The sequence below is a fragment of the Anopheles darlingi genome, chromosome X (assembly GCF_943734745.1).
Source record: "Anopheles darlingi chromosome X, idAnoDarlMG_H_01, whole genome shotgun sequence".
Classification (NCBI taxonomy): Eukaryota; Metazoa; Arthropoda; class Insecta; order Diptera; family Culicidae; genus Anopheles; species Anopheles darlingi.
In genome coordinates this window covers 5,163,092-5,181,999 of record NC_064873.1, presented here as the reverse complement: position 1 = coordinate 5,181,999, position 18,908 = coordinate 5,163,092, and the positions used below count along the sequence as shown (strand labels likewise).

The following is an 18,908-nucleotide window of genomic DNA, read 5'->3' as shown; positions in this document are numbered from 1 at the left end:
CACTCTTTTTCGAATGTTTAAATGATTCATCTCTCGATTTAAGATCATTCGAGCGACCGAGTTGTGTTTTACAGCGAGTGAGCACGGTCCAGGAACGCTAGCTAGCTCTTGTTCTAGGCCGGGTGGCAAGACCTACGGACCGATACCATATTGAAACTATTGAAAGAATTTTGGGAATATTTGCATAAACTTCAACTTTCCTGCCACTTTTCGTGAATTTGAACTGTCGTAATACCACGGAAAAGCGAAAACAGCTCCGAAAAGAGCGTTCCCGAAGTAAACATCCCACCATCCCGTGAATGTCAAACTCTGAAGTTTTTTCTTAAATAAAATCGGGGATTTGTTCTGGATAAAGCTACCTGTCTTTTTAAAGTACCTTGGTTCCGTGCAAGGTACTTTAAAAAGACAGGTAGCATCTTAACCGCTTTGACAGGTCACCATTTTGAATTTGTTTGACATTCATAGGAGGGCGCTTTTATAAACAAAACCACGTGAGTTTCAAGAAGAAGAAGAAGAAGAAGATATGGGCAAGTTTGGTGGTTTTATCAGGGAAAGTACCTGATTTCACTCTTTTTCGAATGTTTAAATGATTCATCTCTCTATTTAAGATCAATCGAGCAACCGAGTTGTGTTTTACAGCGAGTGAGCACGGTCCAGGAACGCTAGCTAGCTCTTGTTCTAGGCCGGGTGGCAAAACCTACGGACCGATACCATATTGAAACTATTGAAAAAATTTTGGGAATATTTGCATAAACTTCAACTTTCGTGCCACTTTTCGTGAATTTTAACTGTCGTAATACCACGGAAAAGCGAAAACAGCTCCGAAAAGAGCGTTCCCGAAGTAAACATCCCACCATCCCGTGAATGTCAAACTCTGAAGTTTTTTCTAAAATACGATCGGGGATTTGTTCTGCTTAAAGCTACCTGTCTTTTTAAAGTACCTTGGTTCCGAGTTGAAAATGACAGGCGAGCGGCGTCAAACCGATCAGCCGTGGCCAGATGAAGCGCAAAAACTGTAGCGTAAATGTAAAAATTAATGCCAATAATTAAAATGTCAAAAAGTTTACGAGTCAAACTGAGCAAATCTCTCAAAACTATCATCCAAACGTCATCGTCTTGTTGACCTAGCTATCGCGTCTATTGAGCTACCGCGCTTACTTGCAAGCAAAAGTTTGCTTGCATTTGCTTTAATTTTTCACGAGCAATTATTTTCTTGCGCTCCCTCTCAAATCTACCAAAAATTTCAGCTTCTACACGAGCGATAGATCTTTCGCCGAGAATTTGTATGGAATTTGACAGTTAAATGATAGATTGGAGAGATATCTCACTACGCTATCGTTAGGCGATAGTGAACTTGGTTCATTATCGCCTGTGGAAATCGCTGAGGCGATCGCTTTTTTGGCTGGTGACAGCAGGCGTTTTGTTTCGGAGAAATAACCGACGAACCAGAAAAAAATCGTCGAAAACGCCTAGGCGTTCGGAAACGCCGAGATATTGTCGAGGAACGGAAAATTTCGATATCGAAATCGACATTTTTCAATGTGGCCGTTTAATGCTAAACCGGCCACTAAGCGGCCAGATTGCTGGACTTTTCATACAAAGTGGCCGCTTAGTGGTCGATTAGCAGCCGCTTAAACATTAAGCGTCCACAATTGCATACCCTTTGGCGAACGGGAATCTCTACCATGCAACTTGTATGCAATGGACCCGGTTGCATACCTTCTAGCAATCGGGTATGTGCTGAATATTGCATAGCTTTTGGAGGTAAAAAGCTTCACTTTGGAGCTTTAAAAGCCTAATCTTAGGAACTTAAACACTGTATGATCATTTTAAATTGATTTTTTGTCAGTTAACGTGCATGGGTAAAGATAATTTCATTTACTATTGGACCTTGCACGGTGCACGGTACAGTATTTCTGAAAGCCATTAATTTGATTATTGAAGATAACTAACCTACCTTTTATGTGAAAAAGCTACGAGGGTGAGTCAAATATAAACGAGACTACGATCACAAAAATGAAGATAGAACGTTCACGATTCTTGTGAGACTTTCTTGTGTTTGTGCTTGTGCTCTCTAAAAGGAAATTTTGGGAGACAAAAGATTCAACGATGATGCTGAGGATAAAACCTTATTTGCGCAATTGGCTGGAGATAATGTAAAAGATAAAAAAATATCTTTTATGCGATTAAACTAATAGAGAGTGTTGAGATTACATGTAAACCATTCTCCTGAAAGCGTTGCGCCTTCGGCAGCGCGCCACAAAAACACGAAACACAAAGTCGAGTCTAAAGCAAAAACACAGGAAACGCAAGAGCAGTTGGGGCAGCGCTATAGTCAATCAAATGCAGTCCTTTTTAGCCAATTTGCTTTGTAAATAAATAATGGCCGGCCAGCAGCAGCAGCAGCAGCAACCAGTCAGTCAGCCTGTACCAATCACCAATCCAGCGATCCGGAGATCTTATTTGGATAGCGCTCCGAGCCTCGAAGGCATCTACCTAAAGTGATTGGGTCAGCGCGTATTGTGAATGCGGGGAAGTCGGATGTCGGAATTTATTATGCAATTGCAGAAGCGATTCTCGAACCGCGCGAATGCGAGCTTGTTTGTTTGGAGGAAACTGCCGCCGGCGAAAAGCACAAACCAAACCCGGCCATTTCGACCATCGGCCCTTTGGCTAATCTGGAACCGACACGCGCAACGCCTCTGTATTTGTGCGGCATTATGAGCACCCCGCGAAATGCACCCTTAAGCATCGTTTTGTTGTTGATCAGAGTAACGCTCTATCGGTAGAAATTGTTCCACGACTACCGGCTACATGTTTTTGCGGACAATTGAGTATAGTAAGTGGACAAGCGGGATTAATAAGATCATCAACGGATCCCGCCCAAAAAGCGGCTGGAGAGGATTTTTTTTCGGAGGGAATCTTATAGTTTCTATCCTCAAAATCCCACAGTCACAGTCACAATCACAGCGTGGTCGGCTGAAAAGTACGTTGACTTGCATTACTGCATCACTGCGCGGCTTACTGCGGTGCGAAAGATGAAACGCGACACCGTTCGGGCCTCTCTCTCTCTCTCTCTCTCTCTCTCTTTCTCTCTCTCTCTCTCTCTCTCTCTCTTTCTCTCCCTCTCTCTCTCTCTCTCTCTCTCTCTCTCTCTCTCTGCTATTGTATTGTGCTAACGGTACTGGATTAGGCTGCAGCTCGTTCCAGCTTCTCGTGTTACCCGTGCTACAACAGGGCCACAGACACAACCCGGTGACGGTGGCCAGTGACTTCCGATCCGCCCATTACTGTGTGAAGTCACCATCGTCGTTATCCCCCCCACGCTCACCATCCCCCCCACGTTGCGCACGTGCATGATCCGGAATGGAATCCCGTGTAGGCGCGGAAGAGGCTGAGGAGGGGGGTGCGGGTGGGGGATGGTCCTTAGTGGAGTTGCCGTTTACTGCGAAAACACCGGGCATAGTGTGATGCTGCTGCACCTGCTTCATACGGGGCGGTAGTAGAGGTAGCAAGAATGAAGACGAAGAAAAAAGGGGGGGAGAGGGGAAGGGGAGAAACCCCCAATCCCACTGCCACACGCAGATCGTCCCCACAAAACCGAGTACGTGCGGCCATTTGCGGCAGTGGCCACTGTGTGCTGTGTTTCGTATGTGTGTGTGTTTGTGTGGCTACGTGTCTGACGAGCTTCACTGGGTGCGGTGCATGAACGGGGGTGGGGACGAACCTCGGACGCCTCGGACCGTAGCTCGGTGGGTCGCTCCGCTTGTTCCACAGGTCGTTTGCGATGTTTTTTTTCCTTCTCTCTCTGCTCTCTCTCTCTCACTCGCTCTCTTTGAGCGTGTTGTTAAAGGGGTGTCTTTACGACGAGGGGATGAAGGGGGATGTAGATGAGGGTGATCGGTGCCTGGAAGAGTGCCGCGTTTGTGTAGTTGTAGTTGGCATTGGTCTCACGTAGCGTAGGTGGAACTACGGTGAGGGGGTGCACTCGAGCACTCCACCGCTACCTCCCTTTTTTTTTAAAGCATCCCCATTCCCCACAGTGAGATGCCTACATTCCTGAGATTGGAGCGCTGCTGCTGCGGCTGCTGCTGGTGGTCGGAACCGTGTTTATGAATCTCAATGGCATTCGCGCGACGGCTGTTTGGTGTAGGAACAGTGGCGCGGTTGCTTTATGCAACAGCACAACTCACCCCTCCCGCCCGTGGGGAGAGGGGATGGAGCTGCGCGCGCGATGATCCGGGATGTCACGACCCCCGGTTCCCAGACTCGATTGCCAATTGCTAGCAGCAGCAGTAGCAGTTGCAGCAGCAGCAGCATTCCCACCAGCGCTAGCGACACCTGTTCGCTGCGAACCCTCCTCGCCTCGGGAAGGGAAGGAAAGAGAAGAAAGGAGAGGAAGGGGAGAGGGGAGTGGGAGATGGCGGCGGGATGCATCCAGCGACCCAGCGACCCAATGGCTCCCGGCTCGAGCTCGACAAGGCGAGACACTCGCTGGTTGGCCGCTCGCTGCTCGGTTACGTAACATCCGCGTTCGTCCTTCCTACCCCCAACCCCCACCCCCATCCCTTTGGACCAATGTCTTGATAGTGACGAGGGGAGGGAGGCAACTCGTGAGGGTGAGAAAGGCTCGAGACTCGAAAGCTTAAGGGTAGCCCCCCCCGGGGTGGTGAAGGGTGATGACGACGATCGGTGGAGGCGCCTGGTTTGGGGGTGACTATCCACCACAAAAACAAAGTCCTGCCCCGAGGAGGAGCTCCTCCTCGGAGCGCGCTCTCGCTATCTTCGAGCGCCAGCCAGCATGGTGTGCACAGACACACCGAGTCTCTCCGCGTGTGCGCGTGCATGCGTGCATGCGCGCGCGTGTGTGTGTCATGTCCCCTAGAGCAAGAGCCCGAAGCGACCGAGAACGTGGCCACCGTGTCGGATGTCGGATGCGCAGGCTCGGGCTAGCTGGCTCGCTCGCCCCGAACGATGGCCGCGGTCCCCGGAACCCGAATGCCTCCTCGCCACCGCCGGGGATGGAGATGCCCGTCATCGTCGTGTGTCGTGTGGCTCATCGATGAGCTCTCCAGCAACAGCAGCAGCAGCAGCAGTTGCGGGCATGCATGGCAGTTGCTCGACAGCGCTCGGTCACGCCGCAAGTCTGTTGTCTGTTCCGCGGTACCGTTTCGCTGGAGTTGCCTTGGAGTGTGAGTGCGAGTGCATGTGAACCTGTCTGCTTGTGTGTGTGTGTGTGTGTGTGCACGTGTGAGCTGGTGTATGGTTCGAACGCGGTCCCGGGCTCTTGGACTCTTCGCTTGGTTTTTAGCTTCCCGCAGCTCTTCTTCCCCTTTTCCCCGTTCCCTTCTTCTTCACCCCCCTTGGGGGACAGGGACTAGGCCCCCCCCCCCCACCCCCCCCCCCGGTGGCCCCGGCAAACATTACAGAACGGGGGAGCGAACACTCCGAACTCCGCGCCAAAAGCGCGTGACGCGAGCGCGCGTCGCGAACACACAGTACCAGCAAAGCTTCCATTGGATCGTGGTCGCCAGCCAGCCTCCGGTGGCCTCAGCTCGCGCTCTCTCTACCTATCTCTCTCTCTCTCTTGCTGTCTTGTCGTGTGTGCCAAGCGAAACCCCGTGGCCGGCGAGTGACCAACGCAGCCTCTCGAAAGTCTCGAGAGCGAACCCTTTGTTTACACACCAACAGCAGCAGCAGTAGCAGCAGCATCAGCGTCAGCAGTAAAGGCACACCACTACTCGCCACTCAATCACCTGTCAATCAAAGCCCCTCTGACTGCACAACAACCAGCACGAGCAGCAGCACGAGCATCAGCAGCAGCAACCGGAACAACCGATGGCCAGTGGCCAAACAGCCACCAGAGCCAAACTCTCATCCCTCTAGCAACACACACACACACACACACACACACACATAGACACACGCACCCTCTGACCTGGTGTGACCATCGCAAGCAAGCAAGTGACCCCCAGGATCCAGGACCTCGATCCCGATTCGGACCTCCCTTTCTATCTCTCTCTCGCTCTCTTTTTTATCTCTCTCTCTCTCTCTCTCTCTCTCTCTCTCTCTCTCTCGCGCTGTTTCTTCTGTGCTATTTGAATCTAAAATGTGTTGGAAAATTCTGGGTTTTCCCTTTTTGCTCAAGGGACACGCGCTCGGGGCCGTGTTGGCGCCTTAACTTCGGTGTGCGCGCGTGTGTGTGTGTGTGCGCCCGTACGTGTGCTGGGTTACTTTTCCGTTTTTTTGTTTCCGCCCCGTTTCCTGTTGTTGGTTGCGGAATTGCGGGGCATCGACTGCGTGGGTTGCGTGGAAGACACACACACACACACAGTGTGGTGTGCGTGTCCCTGCCCTCGAGCGTGCGTGCCTGCGTTCGTGCGTGTGTGCGTGTGTGTGTGTTGACACCGCGCGTTGCGTTGTGACGCTCGGTTATCGGTTACATAAGGTTAGGCATAAGGCAGGTTGCAGCGAGCGGGCACTTCGCGTATCCGTTTCATTTCAGAATCGGGCAGAAGGCGGAATCGTGAATGGAGGCGCCTGGTGCGGCACGAGTCCATTCAACACATTTTGTTTTTTGCTGTGAGAGGAAGGGAGGAAGGAAGGAAGGGAGGGAGGGTAGTAAGAAAAGGAGATAAAAAGGGGAGCCCGTAATGACGGCCCGAATACGCGTCTGGTTGAGATTTTTTGGTGACGGGGGGCAGGGTTGTTGCAACCCCTCGGCAGAACTCACCTCCCTCCCCTTAATTGATTGCTCGCCTTCCATCCCCCCGCCGGAATTTTGACCAACGGTCGTGCAATCGTGCACCGCAAGAGCTGCTACCCCAAGCCTTTTGGGCACGTAACGTAACGCACCGACGATTCGAGCGCCCAAGGTGTGGGAGGGGGTGGTGGTGGTGGTGCGCTAGGTAGAAAAAAAACAAGGGAGAAGGAACAGCATCGGGCATCGGGACGACACATTATGCAACAGGCTGCGCACGTGAAAATGGAAAAACCACTCAGCAGCAACAGCAGCAGCGAATCCGGGGGGCACTAAGCATGCATAGGGGTGGCAGGGTGGGTTTGGGGTGCGGTTGGTTTCGCTCAAGGCGAGGAAAAGGCGACAAGAAGGGGGGTTTCTTGCATGGTTATTTAACACTACCCTCTCTCTCGCTCTCCATCGCGTCATCCCCGTTGTTGGTTTTCCATCCCTGCCTCGAAATATCGAAATTGGTCGACCCTTATCCCCGCAACCCTTAGGGCTCTCCTGAGGTGTGTGTTGCTGCTGCTTTTGCTGCACCTCGGGTTCTCTCTATGTACTTCTTATTAGTTTCCCATAACCCCACCCCCTGAACCTCCATGAACTCCCCTCCATCCCCTGCAAGGGGTTCACGCTGCCTGTTCAATCTTCTGTGTTACGAACAGCGCTAGCCAGTCAGCCAGTCAGCCCGGAGTCCCGGTCCGGCCCGCGTCTTATCGCTTTCGCATCCGATAGTCAGCCTTCCTCCCTTCCCTCCCTTCCCTTCTCCCCTTCCCTATCCTTCGCGCTGCTGTGGAGCCAGCTTGGTAATGATTTTCCCGTTTTTCAATTTGTTTGTTGCCTTCCACCCACCCTAGTCCTCAGTCCGGCTGGCAGTCATCCTGGTCCAGCGTACCACACGTGCCGACCGTAGCGCTCCAGGGAAGGCCTTTACGTTCCCGTCTCGGTCTCGGGTTTTTGGTGAATGGCCGACGCTACTCGAGATGTTTGAGAGGGCTGCTGTTATTGCTTCAGATGCCGAGTGTCGAGAGAGAGAGAGAGAGAGAGAGAGAGAGAGAGAGAGAGAGAGATAAAGAGAGAGAGAGATAAAGAGAGATAGAAAACGAAGGTAAAAGGGGGTGGAGGGGGTGGGAGGGTATTGGTAGTAGGGCGCGATTGTGGAAATTAGGTTTTCTCGAAGATCCTTAACCTCTATGCAGGAGCAACCAGGTGCTGGGCCCGCGATAAGCCCTCTAGCCCGTTGTGTGTGTGTGTTTAAACTAAATTTCCTCTGGCTGGGTACGACCCACAAACGCCCAGCACCCAGCAGGAACCGGAAGCACCGTACCGAGGGCCAGGAGGCACGTGGCATGCCGTGGCGTCCTTCGCGGACCGCGGTGCGCGACCGATAATTATCGGCTGCCTACCCCCGTGCTCCCGCTCTAATCTCCTCCTCTGCTCTGCTGCTACATTATCATAATGTGCCGGCCCTATTTTCGGAGCGACGATGCCAGCGACGGCCACCAGGGTGGGCCAAAGACTCTTTCGACGATAAAATGTCGCCAATCGTTCGGCGCGCGCGACGCCCCACGCATTTCGTCATCTTTTTCCGGAAGCCCGAAAGCGAGGTTTCCGAAAACCTTCGGGAGTCCCGTGACCCATATCCTGCGCCACTTCTGTTCTATTCCCCTGTCCCTGTCCCCCCCCGGGGTTGCGACTGGTTGATGGTTTGGGGCACGATAATTAATCACGCAGCGCGAGGCGACGCGCGAATAATCAAATGATAAACCGCGACCGTGCGACCGTGACGTCCACCAGCGCCAGGACCCTTGCCCGGTCCGCTTCCTCCCCTCCATCACCATTTGTCGGCCCCGTTGTGTCGGCTTTCGGTCGAACGGAAGAGGCTTAAAGCTTTTCCAAGTGGCCTCCAACCGGAAAGCGTTTCCCCTCGAAAGAGGGAGAGGGGTTGACCAAGGGCACCCCTGGCATGGCCTGGCCGTCACGGAACACCCCGGACCCGGGGCTGGCAAGAGATAGATTGAATCCAAATATTTTCCTTCCCCTACCAAACGGGGCGCCCGAAAATGGCGCCTGCTGCTCAAGTGTGTGTGTGCGTATGTGTGTTCGTGTTCGAGGGCCCCCGGGTACCTTTTCAGCCCGTACCGGAGGTCCGATGCCGGGTCCGGGGTGAATCTTCGGTTTCGCGCAACCGGCCCCGGGATGATCGATCATATCAGCAGCAGCAGCACCAACAACAACAACAACATAAAGCCAACAACAACAGTGGCGTTACGCAAACAGAGGCCTTGGGCAGCCCCCGAAGATGATAATTACAGGCAGTAACCCACACTCCCCTACTGCTGGTGGCTAGGGTGGTGGTGAGGGTGGTTTTCTAATTTGGAGTTTTCCCGGTTGCGATCTGCGTCCTTGCTGGACCTTGGTGGACCTTGCTGGGTGGCCAGCGGTTTCTGATATATATAATATTCTTTTATCGCAGTTCGATCACTTCGACCGGGCACGGTCCATGGGAGATGACATCCATCGATCGAACCACCATCACCAGCACACACACACACCGCTACACGCAGGAGAAGGCTCCTGTTTGAAGGGGAAAAACAAAGGGGCGGAAGGGGAGAATGAAATCCATTAAAGTTAATAATTCAACGGACGCTTTTCAAACATTCAAAGCAGAGCGCACTGCAACGGGCGCCAAAACAGTGCGTGTTGCGAGTGTGTGTGTGTGTGTTGAAGGGTGAGATTTGCTGGCGTGGGCGTGGGGCACTAGAAATTAGAGTTCATTCAATATTCACGCGGTCCCGGACCCCGTTCTCTCTCCCTTTTTCGTTGCCTCTTGTGCAAACCCCGCTGCCAGCGGGACGTGTGACGCGTGCCACTGGCTTGCATAACCGCAACACACAAGTAGAACACAGGCACGCACACGTGTATGCGGACGTTTGAAAGCTAACTCGAGCCAAACTGCCGAGCTGCCCCAAGTGCTGAAGCCATCGGCGCTGCGCATCATGCGTGCTGCTGCTGCTGGTCTTGTGCTGGTGGATCCGCATCGATTGCAACGTCCACAGGACATCCCTCCTACCCCCCCCTTCCTTCGTGTTCCCAGGATTGTTTAATTAGATAATTGAAAAGCATATCCATATCTCGAACGTTCATCGTGCTCGCTATCGAGAAAGCGGCCAAAAACATCAAAGCGTGCACACCTGTGCACAGTACAGCACAGCACACACTCAGCACACACACACACACACACACACACACACACACACACGAATATATGTGAGGGAAATAACGTTTCCGGGGTCCGGGAGATGCAGGGCCTCCGGTTTTTGCACTCAGCACTAATAAGCAACGCAACGATCCGTTGATTGCATCCGTTTGTGCGTGAGCGTGCGTGCGCGTGTGTGTGTGTGTGTGTGTGCGTACGGGCAGCAGCCACGCAGCAGCATAGCATCCTGCAGGGAGGATGGGGGGTTTTCCGCAGGGGAAGCGTTCATTCAATATTCATACGCACAGCGCGAGCACGAGCAGCGCGATGAAAAACGATCAAATTATGATAACGATGATCTCTTCCGGTGTGTTTGCGTGTGTGTGTGTGTGTGAGAGAGAGAGAGAGCACAAGAGAAACGGTTGAGAGGCCCCCTCCCTGGGACGCGGATGCTTTCGAATTAATAAATGAAGTGCCCTATTGAGCGGCTATCCGGAAACTCCCTGAAGGGCTGCTGCTACTGCTGCTGCTGCTGCTGCATACGAGCATTACCGTAACTAACCCGGGCTCCGGCCTGTTATGACCATCGTGGCGGTTTCTGCAGTCGGTTTATCGGTTTCGCGTGCGCCACCTTTCCATCGAATGCTTTCCGACCGAGTTAATTACCGTATCGAGCCTGCGTTTCGAGCGAGTGTCGAGCGAGTGTTCGAAGAGGCTCGAGGCGTCACGAGCCGATTGTAATGCTGGCCTAACGGGCCGGGCGCGCTTCCTGCGCTGCAAAACAGTCAATAGAGCCGAGCCGGCGCGCGTTGTTGATGTTTTTCACATTTTATTTTCCCATTTTATTACTCTCCAGCGCACACACACACACACACACTGTCTCTCTTCCTCTATTTACGTTCAGTGTATTGCGTGTTCCGTGGGGGGGGGGGGGTTTTACAAACCCATAATTTATGGGGCCTCAGGGTAAATAATGTGCTCCATGGTGCTGAGACAGTCGCCGTACCAACCGCCAGGCCAGCAGCAGGCCATCGCAAATCGTAGCGTTGGTAGCGCTGAGTTTTTGGCTCCATTGGTCGCAGCGACTGCTCGCTGCTTCACGCTGCTCCTTTTAGAGAGGATCCCCTTCGCCAGCTTCTCGTTGCGGTTCCCCTTTACCATTTACATCGTTCCTCCCCCTTCGTTCGTTCGGTCGAATCAGTATTCATTATCCCTACCAATGACAGTAAATCTCCATCGCAGTAGCAGCAGCAGCAGCAGCAGCGGCAGTGGTCGTGGTCGCGCTCACACTTGTGTCGTGTCGCCAAGACGCCGGCGACGCCGGGCTCGTCATCGGATCGCCGCGGGTGAAGAAAGGGATCCGCAAAAACAGGGCGAGATAATGCGGAGGATGCTTTATCCGATCCTTTACCTCCACTCCGAAACACACACACACACGCACACACACACGCACACATGTGTGCACGCTTTTCGGTTCTCGAGAGATATTTATAGCTGAAGAGGGATATTCAGCTGCCAGCCATTGTTTACACTACTCGAACCCCTCGAAAGGGCCAACAAGGTTCTCTCCCCACAACGCGGCTACCTCCTGCTCCTGCTGCTGCTGCTACTGCTGCTGTTGCTGCTAGCTCAATCCAATCACCGCTAATCCTCGATTATGATTATTGTTCTCTTTCTCTCTCTCTCTTTCTCGCTTTCTTTCTCTACCTTTCCATCGCTTTCGTTCTCTCTACCTTCTCTTCTCTACCGTAACCGTAGGTTCCCGAATGCCAGCACCAGCAAGCGGTGCGTACCTCAAAGCAAGGCTCCCCCTCCCCGCCCACCCCTCAGCGATAACGAGATAAAAAGACTGCAGTGAGTGTTTGTCTGTGTGTGTGTGTATAAATGTGAGTGTATTTGCATTGCGTACTACCATTGCATTGCGATCCCGAGAATCAATCGAACGAACTGTGTCATTATCCGCACCGTCATCGGATTGATACGCACACAACGAGCGGCAGGGAACTCCCTACCACCATCACTACTACTACTAGCAGTGCTACTGCGGTGCACATTGACGGACAGCAGCAGCAGCAACAGCCGAACAGCCGGACAAAATGGGGAAGAAGAACTCGAAGCTAAAACAGGACACCATCGATCGGCTGACGACTGCTACCTACTGTAAGTAACCGTGCGTGCGTGCGTGCGTGCGTACGTCCGGCCGATCCGGCGATGCGCTCTCCCGTCCCGTCCCTGTGTCCATCGCATCGAGCACCGAGCACTTGCAACTCGCAGCGCAACCCACTACGCAGATCAAACATGCTGTCTGTGCGATCTTCGTGTGTGTGTGTGTGGCGCCCCTCTCCCCTGTAACACCTGTACCGGCGATAAGCCGAGAGTGCCGAGAACCGGAAATCCCTCCCGTTTACTAGGTAGCCCGTTTTGACTTTTGACATTCCGGGCGCATTAGGCACCCTCAGGCGCTGTCAGGGCTGACTTTAAGCACTCTCGCACAGGAGCACAGGGATTAGGGTCTCTCCCCCCGCTTCCGAAAAAGAAAGAAGCCTTTTAACCGAAGCCCCAAAGCCCCCGGACAGGAAGGAAGCCGACCATTTCCTTCGCTTCGCCTTTTCCCCCATTGGAACGTCCGGCGTTGCGCTGCCCAGGGGGGGTGCGAGCGGTGAATGTGCGTGTGTCTGTATGAATGCCCACCTTCCCCATGACCCCATGGATCCTGCGATCTTATTGGCCATCAAGATGGCCGAGGGGATGAGGCGTCAGGAATCCGGGCAAGAAAGTTTTGCTTCGGACCAACTGCGTCTACTGCGGACTATCTACGCGGCTTTCGTCCTGCTCTCTCTCTCTCTCTTTCTCTCTCTCTCTCTCTCTCTCTTCCTCTCTCTCTGATGACGCCGATGACCTTTCGCGCCACCAACTTTCCACGAAGCAGCTGGAAAAAGTTGGAGGCCAACTAGTGGATGGCCCCCTTCCACAAACACACACACACACACACACACACACACACTTCGTTGGTGGGTCACTTGGTGCACTCGGTACTCGTTGGGCTGCGTGTTTGCATGCCTCTCCCCCTCTCTATCTACAGTTGTACAGTTCTATCTAAGATTCGCTTTTCGATCTGAGAAAAAAAACTTCTAACAATAATAAACTCCCGCACACCGCACCGCCGCCATTGGCGAAGTTTGATTTACAATTGTTTCGACGCCTTACACCACCCTCCCCCCCCCCCCTCCCCTACCTGACCACCATATTACACTACTTCTCCTTGGTGCTTGGTTGTTGTTTTCCCTTTTGTGGTCCGAGGGGACTATTGGGTAAACATTAGCGCAAGTTGTCCAAATCCTCCAAGTTTCCAAGCCAAGGTCGCCCTCGGCAGTGCCATAATGCTGTGCCAGAGTGAGGGGGAGAGAGAAAGAGAGAGAGACCAGAAGCCAGGAGCCAGGAGGGAACTGTAATGGTTTTGTTGGAATGGAATAAAAATAAACGAACAGAACACTCTCGGGAGGTGAGGTGGAAACTCGGTCCCTGGCACGGTGCCACGGTTCGTCATGGTGTTCCCCTCCCGGCCCGGCCCGGCCCAAAAAGGGAATCCTTCGCGAACTTGTTCGTCGCGTAGTTGTTGTTGAAGAAGAAGCAGAAGAAAAATAAAAATGGAGCCTCAGAAGCGAAGAAGGAAGGAGAAACAAATGATGGCGGTGGTGGTGGTGGTGGTGGTGATGGTGAAGTACATGCAACAGGACGATCGAGATCCAAACGACGGGCCAGGCACACACACACACACACACAGCCATATACCAAAAACAGGTCGGGTGAGTTACTCGCACGTTTGGCTTCTGTATTAATGAGTGACGTCCGGCCTCCGGACCTCACAGTACCTTGTTTTTTTTTTGACGTTTAATGGGTTTAACCGCGGTCCAAGCGCCACCGCACGCCACCGTCTGACCTAATTTAACCTTCTTCTCTCGCTTCTCACTTGCTCACTTGCTCACTTCACACCCACACTCACAGTGACAGTATAACCACAGTGGACGTGGACAGTGTACACGTGGACCGCTGCACGCTCTGCTCGTAAGGATCGACCACACATTAGCCGTAGCGGTTGCCACAGTATCTCCTCCCCCATTAATGTCCTTCGTGTCGTGCGCACGTGTCCCTTTTTGGCCTTCTTGGCCTTCATGGCCCTTCCCCTGCTCTACGTGCCGCTACTACTGCTACTGCTTTGGGAGGAAGTTCCGACGTCCATTCTTCATGCTTTCAAGATTCACTGACAGTAGCACAGCACTAGGGAAGAGAAACGAGGGAAGGAAATGCTACGATCTTTGCTAGGAAACTTTGCTCATCCTGCCTCTGTTGCTACCCCCTTCCCTTACTTCAGGGACACTAACTTCCGAGCGACAGCAGCAGCAGCAGCGGCAGCAGCTGTCGGTGCTTCCTGTCTCCGGATAACTTTGGATAACTTCTGGTGGCCCTGGGATTTGCGTGATGTGTTCCTGTGCGTGTGTGCATGCGTGGCAAGGCGCCTGGTCGTCGGAGTTTAGCAATAAAAAAAAAAGAGAAATAAGAAAAAAAAAACGCGCCGAACGCCCAGAAAAATCCCTGATAGGCCGAAACCTGACTCTTCTTCCTGAAGGTGGATGAGAGGCGAGGGGGGCGGCACCACAAGCGCTGGTTTGGCGACACAAAGACCGCTAATGAGGACCGTCATCACGCACTTGACGCACGCCGTCGTCGTCGTCGTCGTTGTTGTTCTCTTACCTTCTCTGCTCCATCACCGAGGTTTCCATCTTTCGGACCATAATGTGGCTGTCCCGTCGTTATGGGATGCATTCACTTGTTGCTACCCCGCCACTTTCTCTCTGTCTGCCTCTCTCTCTCTCTCTCTCTCTCTCTCTCTCTCTCTCTCTCTCTCTCCCTTCTCTGCCTCTACTCTAGTTTTGCGGTTTTAGACACCAGACGCGAATAGCAAAAGGTTAAAGGAGGCTACCCCGTAAGCATCCCCTAAATCCAATCAACGAATACCAAATAGGAAGCGCGGGATCCCGAGGTGATCCCATGGCCACCAACCATAACCCCTTTCCACCCCCGTTTTTCTTTTGGGGGGAGATCGATCGCAGAGCACAGACTGACTGTCAGCCTGTTCTGTCAGTGACGTCATCGCGTCATCGCGTCACCGCGTCACCAATTCTCGAACCCCGATTCCAATCGACAGCGTCATCATGTATGATTCATCAGCCAGCAGCCAGCAACCAGCAGCAGCAATAGGCAGACTCCGTTTTGCGGCCGATTAGCGTTGAATTGCTCTCGCTTGACTCGTTTGATTGTTGTGGGCCACGTCGCCAATCGGGGCCAATTGCTTCTTCGTATTTTTCGTAATCACGAGCACAAAACTTTCGTACCCGCCATTCTCTCTCTCTCTCTGTCTCTGTCTCTCTCTCTCTCTCTCTCTCTCTCTCTCTCTCACTTCCATCGCAAGCATCGCGGCGACCAACGCCCCAAAAAACACCGAACTGTCCTAGCGAGAGAGGCCTTTGTTCTCCATCTTCTCGTCTTCCTGGTAGTGGTCTCTAGATGGTGTCGTGAGGCATCCCCCCTCCCATAGCACCGCATCGATAACGGTTTCCGGTCGCATCCGTCGAGTGGTTTTCACTCCTCGAAGGGGGGGGCGCCGACCGGAAATGAGCCGAGATGCGAAGGAGGTGGGGCATGGGGAAGAGAGAGAGATTCCGTCACACAACACACACACACACACACACACACTCAACAAGGAAACAAAGGAAGAAGGGGGCCGGTTGCGATGCAAACAACACCTCGGGCGCTGCATAATTTAATCCCTCGGTTGGGGCGAACCCTCCCCCCCAGCATCCAAATAAAGGAACGAAGGCGAAGAAGGGGAGGGGGTGTAGGTAGGTTGAGGAAGGGGGGGGGGGGGGGGGGACTTCGATAGGAAGTTCGCGAGAAGGGCGTAAAGTGAGTGCTTTCCATAAGTGCGAGACACTCGACAGCGATAATAACAGTAATAACACTCCCCTGCCCCCTCAAAGAGTCACACACACACACGGACCAACTATAGTGCGAGAGAAAGATGAGTTGTAAAAAGGGGAAAGGGCTAACCAGGGCTGTAGCGTGGCGTGGCTGGAAGAAGAACAATTAAAAAGTTCGCCCACAAAGCCCACAGCGCAGCGCAAAAGCGGTTTCCCGTCCCATCTATAAAGTAGTTGCTTCTCTGGTGTGTGTCTGTGTGTGTGTGTGTGTGCTAGGCCCATCCCAGCAGTCTCCTCGGGGGCACTGTTGCACTCCCTTTCGGGACGACGAGTATTTTATAGTTTCGTTCCAAAAAACATTCCGCGCACTTTTCCCGCGGGAAACTTCGTAGCGTTTTCCTCGGGACGAGAACTCGTAAAGCACACCCGGACCGCGGTGGGGGAAACTCATAAAAACTGAGCCAAGATGGCGTCAACCGAGCGCGAACGTCAATAATGTGGACGACGACGACGACGCACGACGAGTGTGGTGTTGCAGTGTTGCAAAACTGCAAACCACCGGACGGAATGTTGCGGAGCGGGTTATTGCCGTTCGGTGGAAAAGAAAAATACTGCGCACTGAGCAGCAGCGAGAATGACACATTTCGACGTACCTACGCCGGCGGTACGGCGTCGCCGTCGGTAATATGGCGCCACTTTTACGGCTTCGGCAAAGTCTCTATCGCACCATCGCGCACACAAAGCATACACAGCCCATCAGCTAATTACAACCATCCTTCCCCCGCCCCCCTTTCTGCGCTGAGGTTAGCCGCAGCAACCAAGTGCGGCATCAACAAAGAAGTGGGGAAGTTGGAAAGGAAAGTCAGAACGTCCCCCCGAGAACTTTCACCGGATGCGAGTTCGGGCATTACTTTTGGCCGACAACGGCAGCGAACGGAGACGCTGCGTGGTGGCGTGCGTAAACAAGAACCCCGCGCACGGTCCTCCTCTCCCCCAAACCACCAACCACCCCACAAAAACGGTTCAGTTCATTTTGCGTTCAAGTGACAGCTTCCGCTAGCTGTCAAAAGTGTTGCGCACGCTCCTGTCGTCAGGTCGGGTTTTTGTCAGGGAGTGTACAACCGGCGTAAAGGGGGGGGGGGGGGGGAGGTGAACCCGGTCACCGGTTCCAGCAACGGAATAAGCGGCGGTAACCGCTTATTTGCATGCACCCTTGCGGCCGGGTGGTTAGCCGGAAAATTTAATCAACGTGTCTAGTCGGTAGTCGGTCGGTGGTGAACCGCTACCGCTGCTACTACTACTACCACTGCTAACCAGTAGTGCCGCCTACGAGGTGTATAACCTTAAATCCGCTTTTTTCCTAATAGATGGCCGTATCGAGCAAATGGAGCTTTCGTCGATATGTCATACTGTTTTTTTGTTTTGCGTGAGTGACAGGTGAGGACACCTGTTTACGTAAATCAGTGCATATAATAAGCGAACCCATGCAAAAACATACATTTTTCCATGGATAATGGATGTCTAGTTTTGTGCTAGAAAACAGAGCATATGCGGGAAGCTCCAGCTTTTTTGCTTTAATTTGAATAAATCGGCTGCTGAATCCCCATAAAATGCTTGCAGAGGGCTATGGTAACAGAGCACTATCGGAAATTACTTGCAGAAATTATTATTACCTGGTTTTGCCGCGCGCCTTACCGAACAGCATTTCCATTTCGTATGAAAATGCCTGAAAATGGTTTGACGAGTGGTCACAAAATGAAGAACTTTTTCGACATGGTATACGAAAATGACCCAAAAGACGTGGGAAAATGTGTAGCTACACATTAGAAAGAGAGAAAATAGTTTGAATTAGTTACTTTTTACTTTTCTAAGTGTGTGTTTTTATTCGCAAAAAAAACCAACGTACTTAAGGTTATACACCTCCTGTTATATCTGTACAGACCTAATTGTGACAGTTTGCGGTTGCTTAAACGCCCAGGCCGCCCAGATCTCGTCTGTTCTCCGCAAAATTCCGACACCGAACAGAAGGAGGAGGAGGCAGAGACGAAGTACTGTGGTAGGGGGTTACCGCAGGCGAGCAGACCGTGAAGCAGTCGATCGATCGAAGGTGTTCGGAAGGTGTGCTCGGTGGTGGTGTCGCTTAAAGGTGTCGATATTGATGCATCTTTCATCAGCTTTCGATATTGAAATTCAAATTCCGGTTGCCCTCGCTACTACCGCCCTCGCGTTGCGGCATACTTTGGCGGCATTCCTGTGTGTGTGTGTGTGTGTGTGTGTGTGTGTGTGTGTGTCAGCTTTAATCTCTCACCCCCCCCCCCCCCCCCCTTAGGGCTCTCTCTCTCTGGCAAGGCGTTTAAACATTCATGCCGGGCATCGGTAGCATCGAAGGTGAAGACGTCCGACGCCCTGGGCGTCGTGGGCGGAAACCAAATTAATCCCCCTTTACTTCAACCCTACACCTACCTACTGGAGGGTGTAAGGTAGCACCGACACATGCCGACGCCGTGTCGTTGAGCCCTTCGGATCTGCAAATCCGAATGCATGATCCCCCCCTTTCCCCGTCTCGCGTTGCGTTGTCTGTGGTGCCCTGCGGACACTACGAACAAACGGAGAACAGGCATCGACCGGCTTTCCATTCCCTCTCCTTCTCGTATCACACGCTCTAATCATTTTCCGCTGTTTTACCACCGACGGGCAGTTACAGAGAAAGAGATTCGACAGTGGCATAAAGGATTCCTGAAGGATTGCCCGAACGGTTTGCTAACAGAGCAGGTAAGTGGTCAGCGGATGCCATTGCCATTGTCATCATTACCTAATGACCATTTGCTTGCTTTCTCTTTCTTTCTCTCTCTCTTTTTCTCTCTCTTTCTCTCTTTATCTTTCTTTTTTTCTCTCTTTCTCTCTCTCTCTTTATCTCTCTCTTTATCTCTCTCTCTCTCTCACACACACACACACATTTTGCTTCTTACAACCACAACCGGGCGCAGGGTTT

The 18,908-nt window shown here is 52.6% G+C and overlaps 2 protein-coding genes across 3 annotated transcripts in view; one reads left to right on the top strand and one right to left on the bottom strand.

The window, feature by feature from the left end:
* Positions 1-18,908, bottom strand: part of LOC125951959 (uncharacterized) — a 95,934-nt gene that overhangs the window by 54,789 nt on the left and 22,237 nt on the right. The window lies entirely within an intron of this gene.
* Positions 5,121-18,908, top strand: part of LOC125952783 (frequenin-1) — a 17,602-nt gene continuing 3,814 nt past the window's right edge. Inside the window, exons 1-4 of one of the 2 annotated variants that reach the window (XM_049682505.1) lie at positions 5,121-5,192; positions 11,697-12,098; positions 18,615-18,688; positions 18,904-18,908. The exon at positions 18,904-18,908 is cut by the window's right edge and continues 85 nt beyond it. In XM_049682505.1, the coding sequence (XP_049538462.1) occupies positions 12,035-12,098; positions 18,615-18,688; positions 18,904-18,908 (143 nt within the window). In that variant the 5' untranslated portion in view covers positions 5,121-5,192; positions 11,697-12,034. Of the gene's footprint in view, positions 5,193-5,704; positions 5,724-11,696; positions 12,099-18,614; positions 18,689-18,903 lie in introns of those variants that run through there. The other variant, XM_049682497.1, reaches the window with a different exon arrangement.